The 19,337-nt window shown below is 51.0% G+C and overlaps 1 protein-coding gene across 6 annotated transcripts in view; it reads left to right on the plus strand.

The window, feature by feature from the left end:
* Nucleotides 1-453: 453 nt before the first annotated feature.
* FBXO25 (F-box protein 25) overlaps nucleotides 454-19,337 on the plus strand; it is a 52,627-nt gene continuing 33,743 nt past the window's right edge. For 4 of the 6 annotated variants that reach the window (XM_044225731.1, XM_044225734.1, XM_044225735.1 and 1 more), the window contains exons 1-2: nucleotides 484-572; nucleotides 8,709-8,849. In XM_044225731.1, coding sequence (XP_044081666.1) covers nucleotides 8,716-8,849 — 134 coding nt within the window. In that variant the 5' untranslated portion in view covers nucleotides 484-572; nucleotides 8,709-8,715. Of the gene's footprint in view, nucleotides 573-8,708; nucleotides 8,850-19,337 lie in introns of all 6 variants that reach the window. The other 2 variants (XM_044225732.1, XM_044225733.1) reach the window with 2 other exon arrangements.

The raw sequence follows: 19,337 nt of genomic DNA on the forward strand, positions 1-19,337 counted from the left end.
TACGCAGAGAATGCCTGAGCCGCGCGGCGGGGGACCGACGACCGCGGGGCGCAGGGGCTCCAGGGGTAAACTGAGGCTCGGGTAGCTCCGGGGAGCAGGCGTGGGCGTGGGCACTGGGGCGGGGCGGGGTCAGCAGAGCCGAGGGGGGGGTCGCGGCCGGACCACCCGCTGGCTCCCGGCCCTGCGCAGCGCCCCCCCACGCCCGCAGGTAAGCGCAGCGCGCCCTCCCACGCGCGGACACCGCCCCGCACCGCGCCCGCGGGTTCGCGCGCGCCCCCCCCCCGCACCCACTGAGCACGCGCAGGAGGCGGCGGCACGGGCCCATTGCGCACGCGCGCGCCTCGGCCTCGGGAGCCGGGTAGCAACACGGCCACGCGGAGCCGCAGCTGCCAATCGGCGCGGCCCGGGGCGGGGCTTGAGGTCGGCGCTCCCCGGTAGGCGGCGGACGACTTCCGGCAATAAAGCTCGGCGCCGCTGTCAGGTGGGGCCCGAGGGCGTCTGCGCTCCCGCGGGGACTGAGGCGGCGCGCGCTCCAGGTGGGGACGGCGAACCCCCAGCCCTCCCCGCGCCAGGTAGGGTCGGGGGCCCGGGGCGCGCCGGTGAGGACCGAGCGGCCCTGAGCCGCGCGGCGCGGCCTCCCCTCGGCCGCCGCCCATCCCCGCGCGCTCGCGACCCCGCCGCCCCTGGCCTCGCGCTCGGCGGGCGCTGCCTTCGGGGGCCTGCGACGGCTCCCGGGGCCCCTCCCGCCGGCGTGTCCGCCCCCGCGCGCCCCGAGCTCTCTTCTCCCGGGGACGCCCGCCGCCTCCGCCTTGCGGTCCCCGTCCGCGCCCCTCCCCTGCCGCCCGACCCCCGACCCCGGTCCTCGTTCGCGTCCCACCTGCTGTCCGGTCCCCGCCTGCGGCTCCCGCGTCCTGCCCGTGCCGGGCCTGGGTCCCCTGGCCCTTGTCCGCGGTGCCAGCTCCTCCGCGAGCCTGTTCCTCGGGCCTCGGTCCCCGCCCGCGGCTCCCGCGTCCTGCCCGTGCCGGGCCCTCCGTCCTCCTCTTCGGCTCTGGCTGCGTCCGCAGTACCGGTCGGCGGCTCCCCTGGCCTCCCTGTGCCTGACCCTTGGTCCCCACCCCTCTGTGGCTCCGGCGTCCTCCCCAGGCCTCGCCCGGGGCCCGGGCGCCCTCGCCGAGCCTGCCTCCCCGCGCTGGCCGCCGACCCCGGCCCATGCGTCTTCCTCGCCCCTGGGAGCCGCTGCGCCCTGCGGGCCTCTGCCGCCCAGACGCGCGGGTTCGAAAACTCGGGGTCCCGAGAACATGCGCCCGCCTCGCCTTCCCGTGCTTCTTCCAAGTCCGCATCCCGCAGCCCCAGCCGGGGGACGCCTCCTGTTCCTCGGAAGAGCGCACCGCCTCTGGTGGCCTTTCCACGTCGCGGGCCGGGGTCCGTCGCTGGGAGGCCTCTGTGGCCGCGCGTCGGGCCCTCGGGACAGCCCCGGTCCCGGCCAGCGCTCAGCTGTCTCTGCTGCTCCTTGGGGGCCGCGCTCCTCCGCGTGACCCGGCCGTGGAGGGATGGGGGCCGGCGTTTCCCAGCACCGGACAGAGCAGGTTTTGTCCGTTTTCATTGACACAGAAGCAACGAGGCGAGACTTGGGACGCGTGTGCCGGGGTTGTCGTTGGGCCGGAGCGGGTGCTGGTGCGGCCGCCGCCGTCTTCCCCGGGCGCGCGGCCGGCGGTCTCCGTCCTTGCTGCACGTGTCGTCTGGAACACGGACCTGCCGGGGGCTCCGAGTCTGCTCACCCCCGTGTCCTGACCTGTGGCCTTGCCTGACCTGTGCGCACGATGTCCTTCGTGTTTTTATATTTAGGCCAGTCACTACTTTAGACGCCTTTAGTGACTGTGTAATATAAGGTGACACCTAAAGCCCCACCGTTTTAGGACTTTTCCTTTTCACAGGTGCCCAGGAAATGTCATAAAAACACAGGGACAGAGCATGGGCCCGGACGCTCCAGAGATGTGACCCCCGCTCGGCCAGACGCTGGGCCGCACTTGGTTCTATAAAAGGGAGGATTAAGGCTGTAAAAGGGGGGTGTCGGGCACAGCGCCTGGGGGGCTCGGCGGGTTAAAGCCTCTGCCTTTGGCTCAGGTCTGATCTCGGGGTCCTGAGATGGAGCCCCGCATCCGGCTCTCTGCTCGGCGGGGAGCCTGCTTCCCCCTCTCTCTGCCTGCCTCTCTGCCTGCTTGTGATCTCTGTCTGTCAAATCAATAAATAAAATCTTTAAAACAAATGGGGAGGTGATGGTAGCATTTTCTGTCTTTCGGGGAGGTTAGGGGCTGAGACCGTGCAGCCAAGTTGTTCAGAGGAGCGCCTGCCTCCCACTGAGAGCCCGAGGTGTGTGCGAGGACACAGCAGCCGAGAAGGGATACCCGCTGCAGGAAGGCGTTTCTTGCTTGGTTCTGCGTCTCTCCTCCCGGGATTTCTTCTGGGCCAGGCAAGCTGGGGAGGTCCTGTGCTCCCGCTTCCTGCGTGTACAACAGCGATGAAGGGAGGATGCGTAAGGCTGGAGCCCCTTTGCTGGCTGACATCAGTTCACCTGAAATGTGCAAAAATGGCAAATCCTAGTAGCTATTGCGCAACCAAGTAGCCGCCCTTTGAGTAGCTTTCTTAAGTGCTTCATTTGAGGAGTAAGTTTTGCCTTTATTTTTTGTATTTCAAATTTTTCAAAACAAATGTGATTTTAATTAAAACTTAGAAAGTGACAGCAATTCAGGTCTTTTAGCAAGGCAGAGCGATAAGTTGCCGTGAAAGTGGTGGGCTGTTCCTCAGTCCGCAAGTGTAATCGTGTTTTTTCCGTCTGCCAGTTTAGATGCTGGGAGTGTTTTTGAAAATTTGGTCCCAGGCATTTCAAATTGCGCCTTGTCTTTTTTTTTTTTTTTTCCTTGCTTTTCCCTGATGGCTTTTTGTTGTTGCTTATAATAAACTCTTCTACCAGAGTCTGCCTTAGTTCGTGAACTGTATGGAATTATAATTTCAGATAAAGCTTCATTATGATCCAGAGAACCTATGTCAGACCTATGAAGTGTGCACAGCCACGGCAAAACAGATGTTTTCGTCTGTGTTGGAGATAAAAACCTTGGGAATGTTGTGTTTTGTTTCCATGGTCTGTGGAGCTGGGCTTCATTGCTTCCAACCCGTATAAATAGAAGCAGCCCTGAGCGCTCGGGCTAACCGGGTGATTTCTCACAGGGGTTGCTGCCAAAGAGTTGATTATCTTACTCAAGACACCAAGCTGACTCTTAACTTCACGTGAAAACTTCACATAAATGTTCTGGGCGTTGCTTTGGAGGCCTGAATAGAAGTGTCTTAAGCGGTGAGTGGGCATCGTGCCTACATGGACAAGGGCAGGGTTGGTGCGTCCTCACGTTGTAAGACAGGTCGTTTGCTGAGCTGTTGGCAGGAGGTTTCTGTTCCCCAAGTTGTGCTTTCTGCCTCCGTTCTCCCACGCCCTTTACCACACAGGTTATCTGCAGAATGACACTGCTCCTACCACTACGTTGCCTAAAAACTCTTAATTATTTGGAGAGTAAAGTCCAAACAGCTTTGACATTCAAGTTTTCCACGATCTGGCTTCCGGTCACCTTTCCAACCTGCCTACCAGCCTTCCCAAAGATTTCTCTATTTCAGCCAACCTGTTCTGTTTATTATTCTCAAAGGTGTCGTGTTTGTGGGCCCACCATTTCTGTAATTGCTATTTTTTTCCCGTTGTCTCCCGTTTACTTAAGATTTAACTGTGCTTTAAGGCCAGCATGGTGCCCTGGTTTTTCTTCAGAGGTCCCAAATGATCTGCTTTTTATTCCGAATTTCTTTTATTCTCTTTATTGCTCATTCAGTACATACATATACATTGTAAAATCTTTTAAGTATATTTACATATATTATTTGTGTGAGTTCCCTCATTTGCTCTTATCTATTTTTTCAAAATTTTAAAAAATTATAATTAATGTATAGTGTAGTTTTTGGTTTCAGGAGTAATTCAGTGACTCATCACTGACATCAAACGCCCAGTACTCATCACAAGTGCCCTCCTTAATGTCCATCTCCCACCTAGTGCATCCCCCACCTCCACCCAGCAATTGTATTACTAGTATTTACCAAAAGGATGCAAAGATACAGATTTGAAGGGTTACCTCTACCCGGTGTTTCTAGCAGCATACCCACAATAGCCAAACTAGAAACAGCCCAAATGTCCTTCCACTGATGAATGGATAAAGATGTGGCTCTTGTCTTTTTAGTTCTTGGACTAGGTGGTACACCTTCAGGGAAGGGACATGCAGCATAATAACGTGCTGGTCTGTGTTTACCTGTTACTGGAGTAATCTATATCTGGTCTGTGTAGCAGTGTTCTGCGTGCTGGCCACTTTTTATAGAAATACCGGTTTTTCTGAATCTGCCGTATATGACATTGGGAGATACGTTGGCAACTGTCGCAGTTGGTCCTCAGACATTTTTCTCTCGTCTGGTTTTTATGAGACTAGATCACGTTTTCAGCAGCATCTTCCCATCATGGTTTGCACCTGCCTTGTTTGGGAGGAGCGCATACTGTTGGAGACAATTTCCGATAGCAACGGACTGGATGTGGTAGTAGCTTCTGCATCTTAGGGTGATTGGTGGCCTAAGCAAGTCTGCAGGATGATACTTACGGGGCACCTGGGTGGCTCAGCAGGTGAAGCATCTGCCTTCAGCTCGGGGTCACGATCTCAGGGTCCTGGGATCAAGTCCCGCGTCGGGCTCTTTGCTCAGTGGGGAATCTGCTCCCTCTCCCTCTGACACTCCCCTCCAATTGTGCTCTCTCTGTCTCAAGTAAATAAATCTTAAAAAAAAAAAACTTACAAAAATAGTGCTGAGATTTAAATAATGATTCTGAAGTATCTTCTAAAATGAGAGTTTGGGTGGCTCAGTGGGTTAAAGCCTCTGCCTCCAGCTCAGGTCAGGATCCGGGAGTCCTAGGATGGAGCCCCGCATCGGGCTCTCTGCTCAGTGGGGAGCCTGCTTCCTCCTCTCTCTCTCTGTGCCTGCCTCTCTGCCTACTTGTAGTTTCTGTCAAATAAAATCTTTTAAAAAAATATAATAAAATAAGAGTTTGAATGAATATGGGACTATGAAAGATGTTTTTCCTGGAAAACCAAGTTTTGTTAAGAAAGTGAGCACTTAAGAGTTGACGCAGGAATACTGTTGAAGGCTTAGAATTTTCTTCTAATTATTTTTGTTTCTTCTAAGCCAGTATAAATGTCTACTTAATAGCCTGTTTTTTGCTAGTTGTAATAAATATAGTTGGGAGATGATAGTTGAACATTTCTGTCTCTCAGGTACTCTGTTAGAAATATTCCACGTTAGCAAAATGCCCCGAGTCTATTGGGATGTGAGATTAATATGACATTATTATTTTTTTAAGATTTTATTTATTTATTTGACAGAGATCACAAGCAGGCAGAGAGGCAGAGAGAGAGGGGAAAGCAGGCTCCCCGCTGAGCAGAGAGCCCGATGCGGGGCTCGATCCCAGGACCCTGAGATCATGACCTGAGCCGAAGGCAGAGGCTTTAACCCACTGAGCCACCGAGGCGCCCCCAAGATTAATATGACATTATTGAAAGTATTTTTGGTTGAGTTGTCTGCTACCTTTTTGTGGCTAAATCCAATATATACTTTTCAGTTCTTACTGTACTAGCTTGTTAAGTGTTGTCCTCTCTCAATCATTCCTTTTTTTAAAAATTTTTATTAACATATAATGTATTATTTGCCCGGGGAGCACAGGTCTGTGAATCGTCAGGCTTACACACTTCAAAGCACTCACAATATCACATACCTTCCCCAATGTCCATAACCCAACCACTGTCTCCCTACACCCCTCCCCCTGGCAACCCTCAGTTTGTTTTGTAAGAGTAAGAGTCTCTTATAGTTTTTCTCCCTCCCGATCCCATCTTGTTTAACTTTTTCCTCCCTAACCCCCAAACCCCCCACGTTGCTTCTCAAATTCCTCATATCAGTGAGATCATATGATAATTGTATTTCTCTGATTGACTTATTTCAATCAGCATGATACCTTCTAGTTCCATCCACATCATTGCAAATGGCAAGATTTTGTTTCTTTTGATGGCTGCATAGTATTCCATTGTGTATATATACCACATCTTCTTTATCCATTCATCTGTTGATGGACATCTAGGTTCTTTCCATAGTTTGGCTATTGTGGACATTGCTGCTATAAACATTCGGGTGCACGTGCCCCTTCGGATCACTACGTTTGTATATTTAGGGTAAATACCCAGTAGTGCGATTGCTGGGTCGTAGGGTAGCTCTATTTTCGACTTTTTGAGGAACCTCCATGCTGTTTTCCAGAGTGGCTGCACCAGCTTGCATCCCCACCAACAGTGTAGGAGGGTTCCCCTTTCTCCACATCCTCGCCAGCAACTATCGTTTCCTGACTTGTTAACTTTAGCCATTCTGACTGGTGTGCGGTGGGATCTCATTATGGTTTTTATTTGTATTTCCCTGATCATGAGTGATGTGGAGCACTTTTTCATGTGTCTGTTGACCATCTGGATGTCTTCTTTGCAGAAATGTCTGTTGATGTCTTCTGCCCGTTTCTTGATTGGATTCGTTGTTCTTTGGTTGTTGAGTTTGCAAAGTTCTTTATAGATCTCGGACACTAGCCCTTTATTGGATATGTTGTTTGCAAATATCTTCTCCCATTCTGTCAGTTGTCTTTTGGTTTTGTTGACTGTTTCCTTTGCTGTGCAAAAGCTTTTGATCTTGATGAAGTCCCAACAGTTCATTTTTGCCCTTGCTTCCCTTGCCTTTGGCGATGTTTCTTGGAAGAAGATACTGTGGCTGAGGTCGAAGAGGTTGCTGCCTGTGTTCTCCTCAAGGATTTTGATGGATTCCTATCTCACGTTGAGGTCTTTCATCCATTTTGAGTCTATTTTTGTGTGTGGTGTAAGGAAATGGTCCAGTTTCATTCTTCTGCGTCATTCATTCCTTTCTTAAAATATGTTCCTCTCTTGGCTTCCTACTCCCTTCCCCATACCTCTTCGGCTCTTCCTCTTCAGTTCCCTTTCTGGCTCCTCTACCTCTTGGCCCTCAAATGTCCTGGTCCCTTAGAGTTTTTCCCTTGGCTCTGTGTGTTCTCTCCTGTGGTATCATTCCTGTGGCTTTGCTTACTACCTGAATGCTGGTGAGTTTCCTGTCATGGTCTCCAGCCTTCCTCTCTCTTCTGAGCCGTGGCTGTTTATGCATTGTTTACCCAGTGTTTACTGAGCTCCCTTGTGTGCTCCATCACCCATAGATTCTCCTGTTCAACTGTCTGGGGTGAAGCTAACACTGTATGTTCTAACAGCCTCCAAGGCTGTAATGTTAACGCACAGCCAGGGTGGAGAACCAGTGAGCAAGAGGAAGGTCACTCCAGGCAGTGGAAGAGCTAGTATTCGAGGTCTTGCTCTCACCAAATTGCGAGCTTTATGAAAGTAATAGTATCTGTGTCCTCATTTTTAAGGTCAGAATTTTTATACCTGGATTTGCACACGTGGATTCCAGGACAGTGCCTGTCGCCATGGGTTCAGCAAAGCTAACAGGCCTGTCTGAAACTGAAATCAGCATCTCTTAGGTGCCAGGAGCTAACCCGGGCTGTCTTGGGTCTCCCCTCACACATCCAGCCAGTGTGGCATGTGGCCCTGCCCGGTGGGCCTACCTGGGTTAGCTGAGCACAGGCACCTGGTCCCTTGGGCTCCACGCAAGGGCCAGACACACAGCGTGCAAGATGGAAGTCCTTGTCTGCTCCTGGACTCTGCCTCCTGAATACTTTTAGACTCTCTCCTCCAGTGCAGCCACACTCCGACCTGGTGGCCAGTGTTCTGCGACCGCCAGTCCGCGCTCCTTCTCCCTCCGGTGCCACCCCCCCCCCCCGGCCAGCTCCAGCTTCCCTCCTCACAGGGGGACCCCCGAGGCTCCTGAAAGGCTTGACTCCCAACGGATCCTTTACGTTCTGAAGTCCCTTCCTAGGCCCCTTTCTCCCTCAGGGGAAAGTCCAGTTCTTTGATCTGATCACTCCCTGTTCTCACTTCTCAACATCTCACACTGTAAGCTTCAGCCAAACTGAAGAGCGCACAGTGCAGAACAGTAGAATGTCTCGTGTCCCGTTGCTTCTGATTTCTAGTGAAGAGCATCTTCTCTGGTGTGATACTCCCCGTTCTTCCTCCTCCACTGACCCCTGCTGACTCTGCGGGGAAGAGCTGAGATGGTAGCTCTGCTGAGCCCGTCCTGACCTATGCAGTGGCCAGCTAGTCACTGTCTTGATGTGTTAGTACACATCAAGGTGCTGTGTGACCGCCAAGGTCTCCTGAGCATTTAGGGTAGTGTAGGCATTTAAGTATTAAGAACTTTATTTTTGGGGCACCTGGGTGGCTCAGTGGATTAAGCCTCTGCCCTTGGCTCAGATCATGATCTCAAGGTCTTGGGATCGAGCCCCATATCGGGCTCTCTGCTCCGTGGGGAGCCTGCCTCTCCCTCTCTCTCTGCCTGCCTCTCTGCTTACTTGCGATCTCTGTCTGTCAAATATATAAATAAAATCTTTTTTTAAAAAAAGAACTTTATTCTTTAAAATGAACAAATGTTCTAAGTGAAAGGAAACTTGTTAACTGCACATACGTTTTTAATGTAAATTACTTCTTTTACAGGAGAACTATGCCATTTTTGGGTCAGGACTGGAGATCTCCTGGATGGAGCTGGATTAAGACAGAAGATGGCTGGAAGCGATGCGAATCCTGGAGTCGGGACCTGGAGAGAGAGAATAACCCGCGTGCTCTCACTCGCAGCGTGTAAGTTACAGCTGCACAGACCCTGTCCTTTGCCTGCCGCCCACGTGCGGTGAGCGCCTTGTCATTGGCTGAGTTCGCCTGTACTCAGGGCTGATGAGAAGCCACACATTATTTAGGGGAAGACTGAGCCTAGTAGATGATCTAGAACCTTCCCATAGGTGCTGCTTTCTTCTATTGAAGACATTTAATCCTTCCAGTAATCTGAGAGAAGGGATTATGTTAACCCCACGTTCTAGCTGAGGAATCTCAGTATATCAGGATGTGGTTCTGGCGGCATACGTCCGAGACCTTGTGCAAGACAAATGCATTTTTCTCTGTTGGGAGCCTGAGCGGGTGGAGTGAGTTTGATCTGGGAAGGAAGGACATTCTGTGTGGCGGCTGTGCTGTCCCAAGAGCGTAGTGTCCTCTGCTCAGCCTGAGGTGGAGTATCGCTCCCAGCGTCTGCGTCCCGGTCAGTAGGGTAGGAGACGAGGAGACGTGGTCACGCTTGCTCATACCTCATTGGCTAGAGCACTAGACTCCGAGGAAGGCGGGGTTTTCTCTGTGCGGGGGAGCATCCCGATGACACAGGCTGTACAAGCTCGGAAGCGCGGCGAGAGAAGTGGCAGTCTGCATCATTGGTGCTGCTGGGGCAGCTGGAGAACTGGGGAGGTCTCAGAACCTCTCCTTCAAGGTGTTGTGGGTCACGCAGTGGATTTTATTCTGTGTTTTTACTTGGCATTTGCATAATTACCAACTGTATTTTTAACTGACGGGCAATCTGATTTTTTTTTATCACTTTATTATTTTTCATCATGATAAGTGTACTTTTCAGTCCCCCTCACCTGTTTTCCCCGTCCCTCACCACCTCTGCTAACCAACAGTGCATCTCTGTTGTTAGGAGGCTGTTGCTGGGTTTGCCTCTCTCCCTTCCTCCCCGCCCCCACTTTGTTCATTTGTGTTGTTTCTTAAATTCCACATATAAGTGAGATCTTATGGTACTTGTCTTTATCTAATTATATTCAGCGTAATCTCCAGTTCCATCCATGTCGGTGCAAATGGTGTGCGTTCATCCTTTCTGACGGCGGAGTCCTATTCTTTTTTGTATATGGACCACATCTTCTTGATCCATTCATCTGTTGATGGACATCTAGGTTCTTTCCATAGTTTGGCTATTGTGGACGTTGCTGCTATGAACATTGGGGTGCAGTTGCCCCTTCGGATCACTACGTTTGTATCTTTAGGGTAAATACCCAGTAGTGCGATGCTGGGTCATAGGGCAGTTCTATTTTCAACATTTTGAGGAACCTCCATGCTGTTTTCCAGAGTGGTTGCACCAGCTTGCATTCCCACCAACAGTGTAGGAGGGTTCCCCTTTCTCCGCATCCTCGCCAGCATCTGTCATTTCCTGACTTGTTAATTTTAGCCATTCTGACTGGTGTGAGGTGGGATCTCATTGTGGTTTTGATTTGTATTTCCCTGATGCCGAGTGATGTGGAGCACTTTTTCTTGTGTCTGTTGGCCATCTGGATGTCTTCTTTGCAGAAATGTCTGTTCATTCTGCCCATTTAAAAAAAAAAAGACTTACTTGTTTTAGAGAGCGAGCACATGAATGCATGTGTTGGGGGGTTAGAGGGAGAGTATCTCACACAGACTCCCCACTGAGTTTGAATCCCAACAAAGGGCTCAATCCCATAACCCCGAGATCATGACCTGAGCTAAAACCAGGAGTCAGACGCATAACTGCACCACCCAGGTGCCCCATTCCACTCACTTTTTAGTTGGATCATTTATTTTTTGGGTGTTGAGTTTGATAAGTTCTTTATAGATTTTGGATACTAGCTCTATATCTGATATGTCGTTTATAAATATCTTTCTCCATCTGTGGGCTGCCTTTTAGTTTTGCTGATTGTTTCCTTCTCTGTGCAGAAGCTTTTTATTTTGATATAGTCCCAAGAGTTTATTTTTGCTTCAGGCCTTCTGATTTTTTTTTGACAGAAGTTTAGTAGCTTTAGCTTAGAGATAGGTTTTTGTAGTATTTAAAGCAGAAATTAATTTATATTTCAGATTATAGTAAAGATAACATGTTACATTTACTGAGCTTATAGTGTGACATTTCTCTGCCATTCTGAATTTTATTCAATATTCATGGCTGTAAATTTTATATAAGATTGGTACTAGTATTAGATGATATTACACGGCTGTGGATTTTCGAAGTTACTTTTTTTTTTTTTAAAAAGATTTTATTTATTTATTTGACAGAGAGAGATCACAAGCAGGCAGAGAGGCAGGCAGAGAGAGAGAGAGAGGAGGAAGCAGGCCCCCCACTGAGCAGAGAGCCCGATGCGGGACCCGATCCCAGGACCCCGAGATCATGACCTGAGCCGAAGGCAGCGGCTTAACCCACTGAGCCACCCAGGTGCCCCTCGAAGTTACTTTTTATCTTACAGTTTTCATGGCAAATTATTTAAATTTGAGCTTGATCAAATACATCCAGAAATGTCTGGTGTCTGATGGACCCTGATGCTGACTGAATTGTGGGGGTCCTGCAGTCAGCGTTCTGGGGGGTCAGCGGGCTGTGCGTATCAAACGTCACTACCGCTCCTCCTTCACTCAGGGATTTGCATGTTTGTGGGTTTTTTCCTCATGCATTTTCCTCCCTCATCCCACACATTTTAAACATCTGAGAATTAAATGCCTTCTGTATACACACAGTTAGAGAATACAGTCAGACCCATTTTCTTTGCATAATAGACTCTGTGTCCGCCTGGCTCACTCCCCCCTCCCCGACTGCTTCCAGAGCCCCTTGAAGTCAGACGCTTCGCGCGCTGGTGCTTCTCCGCATGTGGTGGAAACTGCCTGGTGCCCTTACTGACAGGGCTGCCGTGCATCCGCCGTGGCCCACCCGCCGAACGCGAGGCGAAGGGAGAGTTAGCACTCCGTCTTTACGATGTCCGGGCCAGTGGCTGCTTCTTCCCTACTCCACCTTTTTTCTTTGTCTTTTTTCTTTTTTCTTTGCTCCTTTTTCCTCTTCCCATGAAATGTGTATCCAGACCTGTAGGGAGAAGCCACTGATGACCCAGAACTCCAACAAATGTCTGATATTTTTCTTTCTCTGGAGGAAAAAGCAATTTAATTTTGAACCTAAAATTTGATAGAGTAAAACCATAGGTAACCACCGTTTCAAATTGCTGTGTAAAATGACCTTGTCTTCCCCTGAATGTCTTTGACTCAAACAGCACTCCCAATTCTTTGGTTTAGGGTAGCCTTTCTAAAACTAGGAAAATTGCTGTAAAAATCATTTAGGCAATCAAAATTCTAACCATTTAAAAAAATTTTTTTAAATTTTTTTATAAACATATAATGTATTATTAGCCCCAGGGGTACAGGTCTGTGAATCACGATCTAACCAACTTTTTTAATCTTTTTTTTTTTTTGTAATGGGCATGAAAATAGAAGACCTTTAAATATCCCCCTATTCTCTTTTCGCCTCATTTTAGTATTAAAAGTGCGGAGAAAATAGGTAAGAAATCACCCAGTTCAGCATGGTGGTTCAGGTAGCCAGTCGGTTCACACTTAGAATCCTGATTAAGCTGCTTTTCAAAGCAGCATTCATGATGTTACGGAGGTTAGTGATGACAGAGCAAATGTCCATCCCGTTCTGATGGTTTGTTCACGTGAGAGACGCGTGGGCTTACCACGTCTCGTACTGCAGAGCACAGTGTGCTCTCCGGGGGTCCGTATTTTTTCTAGCAGACGCAGACGGGTGAGGGAGGCTGAGTGTGTGCCCATCGCAGCGTGCATGCAGCCGGACGGTGGGGAGGTGCAGAATCAACGAGAGAGTAGCTAACGGACGGGACCGGGAGAAGGGGAGCACCCAAACAGACCTGGAGGCTTAGCCGTGGGGAGAACGTACTAAGGAGTAATCCGGCTCAGCCTCTCCAACAGGACCTGGTTGGCATGTAGTTTTCTCCCTGGTGACAGTCTTGTATGATTTTTGCAAAGAGAAGGCAGCAGAGGAGTGTCTGGACACTGCACGTCTCTGAGACTTCAGAGCCTTTCCCATCGATTGCACTGTCGTCAGGAACTGCAGTCTCGGGGACTCTGGAGACGGGAGGCCCTCCTCGTCCTGGGAGGCTGCAGTGTGATGGGGGGGTGTGCTCAGCTCTGTTCTAATGGTGACGTTTCTAAGGTTTTCTCCCTTTGTGGTTAGTAAACCTTTTCATTGCATTATTTTTATTGGCCTCTCCTTAACCATTGTTTCCAATCCAAGTTTGAGGGTTTTTTTTAAAATTTATTTACATACTTGAGCAAGAGCGCATGAGCAGAGGGAGAGGGAGAAGCCGACTCCGTGCTGAGCACTGAGTCCTATGTGAGACTTGAACTCACAACCCTGAGATCACAGCCTGAGCTGAAATCAAGAATCAGACGCTGCTCTGACTGCACCCCTTAGGTGCCCCCTAGGTTTGAGTATTTTAAGGCTGATTTTGCTCATTTGGTTCTCAATGGGCGGAGCATTGTAAATTTGGGGCTCCACAGAAAGTACCATCAACTCTAACAGTTCCCAGGGTATCTGAAGTTAATTGAATTCTTTAAAGAACATCTTTAAGTTGTGGGTATCCCCAAGGAAAAAGGAAAGAGGCTGTGTTTTTGGTTCCCTCATGAGAATGCAGAACGGTTCTCAGATCATGATGATGGGGAGGACTCGTGAGGTCGTCTGGGCCTTGAAGTAGGAGCTGGTCCTGTTGGCCACAGGGCCTGGGTGAGGAGACATTCCCCTGCGCCGTTATTTAGTCGGAGAAGCACCCCTGTCATCTGTGTTTTTCCCTGAGGATCTTCATTGGCTCAGCCCTCCTTGGATTGTCTCTTCAGCGGCTGGAAAGAAGCCTGGAAGTCTATGCGCCGTAGAAGTGCGGTTCAGCAGCGTCCGACGTCGCGTTCAGTGTCTCGGGCAGCATTTGCTGTTACTGCCTTGTTGAGGGATGATGTCCTGTGGATCGTCAATGCCGGGCTGACCCTGTTTTCATACTGCATTTTCGCCAGTCATAAAGCAAAAGGAGTACAGTCCTGTATCATGGAGCAGGAAAGCCAGGGTTCTGTCTCGTAGGTCGCAGCCTCTTCCGCGGAGTTAACCAGCTCCGTCCCGCTTGTCTCGTCCGATGTCCGAGGGCCGCGCTGATGCGTTCTGAGCAGAGACCGTTTATCGCTCAGCGTGAGTTCAGAGTCCGACCGGGGCGCTCACACAGCCTGGCCGCTTCCGGCTGGATCTTCATTCCTGGGCCTTCTCCTCTCCTCCCCCCGGAAGCCTGTCCCTGTGGTCTAACACCTTGAATGTCGGCGTCGTGGTCCTGAAACCGTGATTTCGACTGGCCTGTTTCCCGTCCTGCCTGTGCTCTCCCCTTGCGCCTCTGTGTCCGGCTTGCATTCTGTGACCTGTTGTTTCACCGATGCTCTTGCTGATACCCTAAGCTTCCGTTCTGTTCCTTTTTTTTTTTTTTTTTTCCAATAGACCCACTTAGCAGATTCTTAACCCTGACGTGAGCTGCCAGGCAATGGAAGAGGGGGATGTCCCACTGGGGACCCTGCGGGGCCACTGCGAATTCACTCTTCCCTCCCTCCTTTCCTCTCATCAGCTCGTTCAGTGCAGTGCTCGCTCCCTGGTGGTTCTGCTGCGCCCCCCATCTCCTCGTGGTTCCATGGATCCGGGAGACTCGTGCTTACGGACCGCCCGCTCTGTGCCCGGCGGCCCCCAGGGCTGCCCCAGTGCTGCGCAGCAGCTGTGGCCTTGTGAGGGCTCTGGCAGAGCTCCTTCCTTCCCCTCTGACTTCCGAGTCTCAGCACAACCTGAGTGCGCGCTGCCCCGGGCGTCTGAAGACAGCAGGCTTGTTCTCAGAAGCCTGAAGCTCTGTTCCTTTCCTCTTTTTCTTTTTCTTTCTTTCTTTCTTTTTTTTAAAGATTTTATTTATGTATTTGACAGAGAGAGATCCCAAGCAGGCAGAGAGAGAGGAGGAAGCAGGCTCCCCGCTGAGCACAGAGCCCAAGATGCGGGGCTCCATCCCAGGACCCTGGGATCATGACCCGAGCCGAAGGCAGAGGCTTTAACGCACTGAGCCCCCCAGGCGCCCCTCTGGCCCTTTTTTCCAGCACACTTAAGGTGTTGGAATCGGACGCTTTGTAGGTTTTAACTGACTCCCTCGTGGCCCACAGAGCGCGGTTAGCTGTCCCAGCCCCAGTGTGGACACCTGTGGGAGGAGGGCCTGGGACCGGACACCTCGCTGAGGGGAGGGGGTGACTTACAGGCAGGCAGGAAGGACACCATTTTCGCGTCCCCTCCAGGAAAGAGCCGCTTGCAGACAGGGGCCTGTGTCTTCCTCTGTCCCTTGGGCGCATGGACAGATCCTCCATGAGCCAGCCCTGAGAGCCGCCTGGTTCTTCCTGTACCGTTGTCCGTGCTCGGTACACAAGGTGTTGGCCCTGCTGGGCCAGCAGAACATGGAAACCCAAAACCCAGGCCCTGATGGAACTGTCATTCTGGTGCGACAGACAGAAGGGGGACGAAATGCGCGCAGCACGTGGCTTGTTCCACGTGACGAGTGCTGCGGAGGGGACAAGCTCGTGTCGGGGGGGGGTACGTGGAAATGTGGATGGGGGCTCCCCGAGGACGGGGTCTGCTGAGAGGAGGCTCCGGGGGGGGGCAGGAGTATGCCCAGCAGGGGCAGCAGGACACCAGATGCTGCAGTGAACCAGGGCCAGTCACGGGGACACTCTTCCTGTGCTGTGGGGACGTGGGCTTCTCCCCAAGGGAGGGGGCGGTCCCAGTGCACCATGGAGGAAGAGTCAGTTCAGGTCAGACTTTCACAGGCTCCTTCTGCCCGCCGTGTTAGGAATGGGCTGCGGGAGACCAAGGCAGAGCAAAGACTCACAGTGATCCCCGTGGCGTGGGGATGATGGAGGTGACAGGTGCAGGTTCTGGGGGAGGTGAGAGAGGTGGTCATGGCGTGGGGACAATGGAGTTGTTGGGGGGTGACAAGGTGCAGGTGGGTGTGTGTGTTGCAGCTGGAGCTCCCGGGGCTGGCTGAGAGGTTGAGGAAATGCGTGTGCTGGTAGAGGGGAGGCGGGCAGGGAGCACTGCGGGGACAGAGTTCTCCTCTTGTTCCCATGCACAGGGCTCTGCGGAGTGCTGCCAAGTGGGTGCCCCCGGGGGTGGGGGAGCAGGGTGGGCGCGTGTTGCGTGTCCCGGCATGGTGGTCTCCGTGCATGCTCCTGACGTCACGGTGTGTTCCTGGGACTGCGCGTCAGCCTTTCTTGTTGCTGTTGGTTGTGGAAGTAGTTCCACGCCAGGGCGTGTGGACTTGGCGCGTTTCGTACTGTGTAGATCAGGGAGTTCTTTACCTAGGTCTCGCTGACCCCATTTGTTTCCCGTTGTTTCCGTCAAGGTGCGCTGATGTTACCATGAGCCAAGTCTCGGGCGTGCGGCACGACTGTTCGGTGTGTGTACGCGGTGTGGAAGGACCAGCACAGTCCAGGGAACAGGGGCCCCTCCAGTCCTTACACGTTGTTTCTGGTGAGGAGAACGTGTAGGGTTTTCTCTGTCGGCAGCTTGCGAGTGTGCGTTACAGCATCCTCGACTCCATTCACCACGCCAGACCCTGTCCTCCAGGCTCACCTTTTAAGGGGAAGCTGGTGAACTTGGACCTCCAGGACTCATTTGGCACATTCCCCGCCTACCGGCTCTGGTGACCAGCGGTCAGCAATCTCTCTGGTCTCTGGTCCCTGAGCGTCACTTGTCATGTGTAGATGCACACAGAAGTGAGACCGTCTGGTGTCTGTCCTTCTGCACCTGACTGATCCACTCAGCTCGGCCTCTGAAGGGGCCCCTGTGTTGCTGGGAGCGCCAAGATGGCGTGCGCTGTCACGGCTGAGTAATACTCTGTTGTACGTACGCAGGCCCCGTCGTCTCTGTCCGTGCGTCCACCGATGGACACTTAGGTGTCCCCATGTCTTTGTTACTGTGCACAGGGCGGCAGTGATCCGGGGCGGGCAGATGTAATTTCACAGCAGCGTCTTCGTCTTATCCCCGTGAGTACCCAGAAGTGGTATGAGCGTGTCCACGCACCTAAAGCAATCTACAGACTTGGGCCGTCCCTATCGAAATTACCAAATTTTAATATCAAAACAGAGCGTGGTGACTGTTTTCAACTTTCTGAGGAACCTCCGCGCTGTTTTCCAGAGTGGCCGCCGCAGCTCGCATCCCCGCCAGCAGTGCAGGAGGCTCCCCCTTCCTCCGCATCCTCGCCAGCACCTGTCGGTTCCTGACTGGTTGGTTTTAGCCGTTCTGACCGGTGTGAGGTGGGATCTCGTTGTATTTTTAAAAAATTTGATACACATTTAAAAAATTGATGCACATTTCTGGTAATTATGATCACCTTTTCATATACCTGTTGGCCATTTGTATGTCTCCTTTGGAAAAATGTCTGTTCAGGTCTTCCGCCCATTTTTTTTTTAAAGATTTTATTTATTTATTTGACACAGAGATCACAAGTAGGCAGAGAGGCAGCAGAGAGAGAGGAGGAAGCAGGCTCCCCGCTGAGCAGAGAGCCCGACGGGGGGCTCGATCCCAGGACCCTGGGAACATGACGGGAGCTGAAGGCAGAGGCTTAACCCACTGAGCCACCCAGGCGCCCCAACTTATGCCCATTTAAATTGGAATGTTTTTATTTTGCTGTTGAGCTTAAAGTTCTTTATATATTTTGGGTACTAATTCTATATCAGGGTTATGATTTGCAGATATTTTCTCCCATTTACTAGGGTGCCTTGTCATGTGCTGTGCAGAAGTTTTTTACTTTGATGTGTCCCGCTGGTTTTTTATTTTGCTTTTGTTGCCTTTGCATTTGGTGTCAGACTAAAATGCATATAAAATGAAGCATCGCTAAGACCAGTGAGTATCAGGGAGCTAGTATCCCCCCCTGTGTTTCCTTCCAGGAGTTTATGGTTTCAGATCTTACACTGAAGTCTTTGATCCATTTTTACTTAATTTGATGGGTGTGTGAGGTAGTGGTCGGATCTCATTCTTCTGCATGAAGACGTCCAGTTTTCCCAGCCCCATTCACTCAAGAGCCTGTCCTTCCCCCTACTCTTGGCTCCGTGGATCGCACACATGAGGGTTTTTTTTTTTTTTTGCGCACTGTGGTCTGTTCCACTGGTTTCTGTGTCTGTTTTTATGCCAACTATACTGTTTTGATGACTGCAGCTTTGTGATAGAATTTGACATCAGGGAGCGTGATGCCTTCAGTTTTGTTCCCTTTTCTCAAGATTGCTGTGACAGTTCACGAGCTTTCATGGCTCCGAACGCACATTAGGATTGTTCTGTTTCTGTGAAATATGCCTTTGGAATTTTGGTGGGCTGGCCCAAGTCTGTAGATTGCTTTAGGTGGTGGGGATGTGTTAACATTTGTTCTTCCAGTCCATGAAAACTGAGTATCTTTCCAGCTATTTCTGTTTTATTTAGGTGTTTTTCATCAGGGTCTTACAGTTTTACATATGCAGACCTCCTTGATTAAATTTAGTCCTAGGTATTTTATCTTTCTTGGTGCCATTATAGTTGAGATTGTTTTCTTAGTTTCTTTTTTTGGTAGCTTGTTATAAGCATGTAGAAACCAACAGGTTTTTGTATATTGATTTTTGTATCCTGTAATTTTACTGAATTCATTTATTGTAATGATTGGTGTTTAGGGTTTTCTGTATATAGTATCATGTCACCTGTAAATAGTGACCATTTTACTTGTAACTTTCCAGTTTGGATGCCTCCTGTTTTTCAAGCCAAGCTGCTCAGCCCAGGACTTCCAGCTGTGCTGAGTCAGGTGGCACAAGTGGGCATCCTTGAGTTGTTCCTGGTCTCAGAGGAGATGCTTTTGCTCGTCATCACTGAGTGTGGGAGTGGCTGTGGGCCTGTCCTGTACCACCTCTGTTATGCTGAGGAGGATTCACCTCCACCCACTTTTATTTTATTTTCTCCCAAGTTTTTATTTAAATTCAAGTTGCCTAACGTATAGTGTCGTATTGGTTTCAGAGGAAGACGTCAGGGATTCCGCAGTGGTGTGTAATGCCCAGTGCTCTTTCCATCACGTGTCCTCCTTAATGCCCGTCACCCAGTTACCCACCCCCCAGCACTCCCCTCCAGCTGCCCTCAGTTTTTTTCCTAGAGTTAAGTGTCTCTTACCGTTTGTCTCCCTCACTGGTTCCATATTATTTTAGTTTTCTTTCCTTTCCCCTATGTTCATGTGTTTTGTTTCTTAAATACCGCATATCAGGGGCACCTGGTGGGGGCGGGGGCTCAGTCGTTAAGCGTCTGCCTTCAGCTCAGGTCATGATCCCAGGGTCTGAGATGGAGTCCGGCGTGGGCTCCCTGCTCAGCGGGAAGTCTGCCTTTCCCTCTCCCACTCCCCCTGCTTGTGTTTCCTTTCTCACTGTGTCTCTCTCTGGCAAATAAAATCTTTTAAAAAAATTCCA

This window comes from Neovison vison, chromosome 11 (assembly GCF_020171115.1).
Source record: "Neovison vison isolate M4711 chromosome 11, ASM_NN_V1, whole genome shotgun sequence".
NCBI classification, from domain to species: Eukaryota; Metazoa; Chordata; class Mammalia; order Carnivora; family Mustelidae; genus Neogale; species Neogale vison.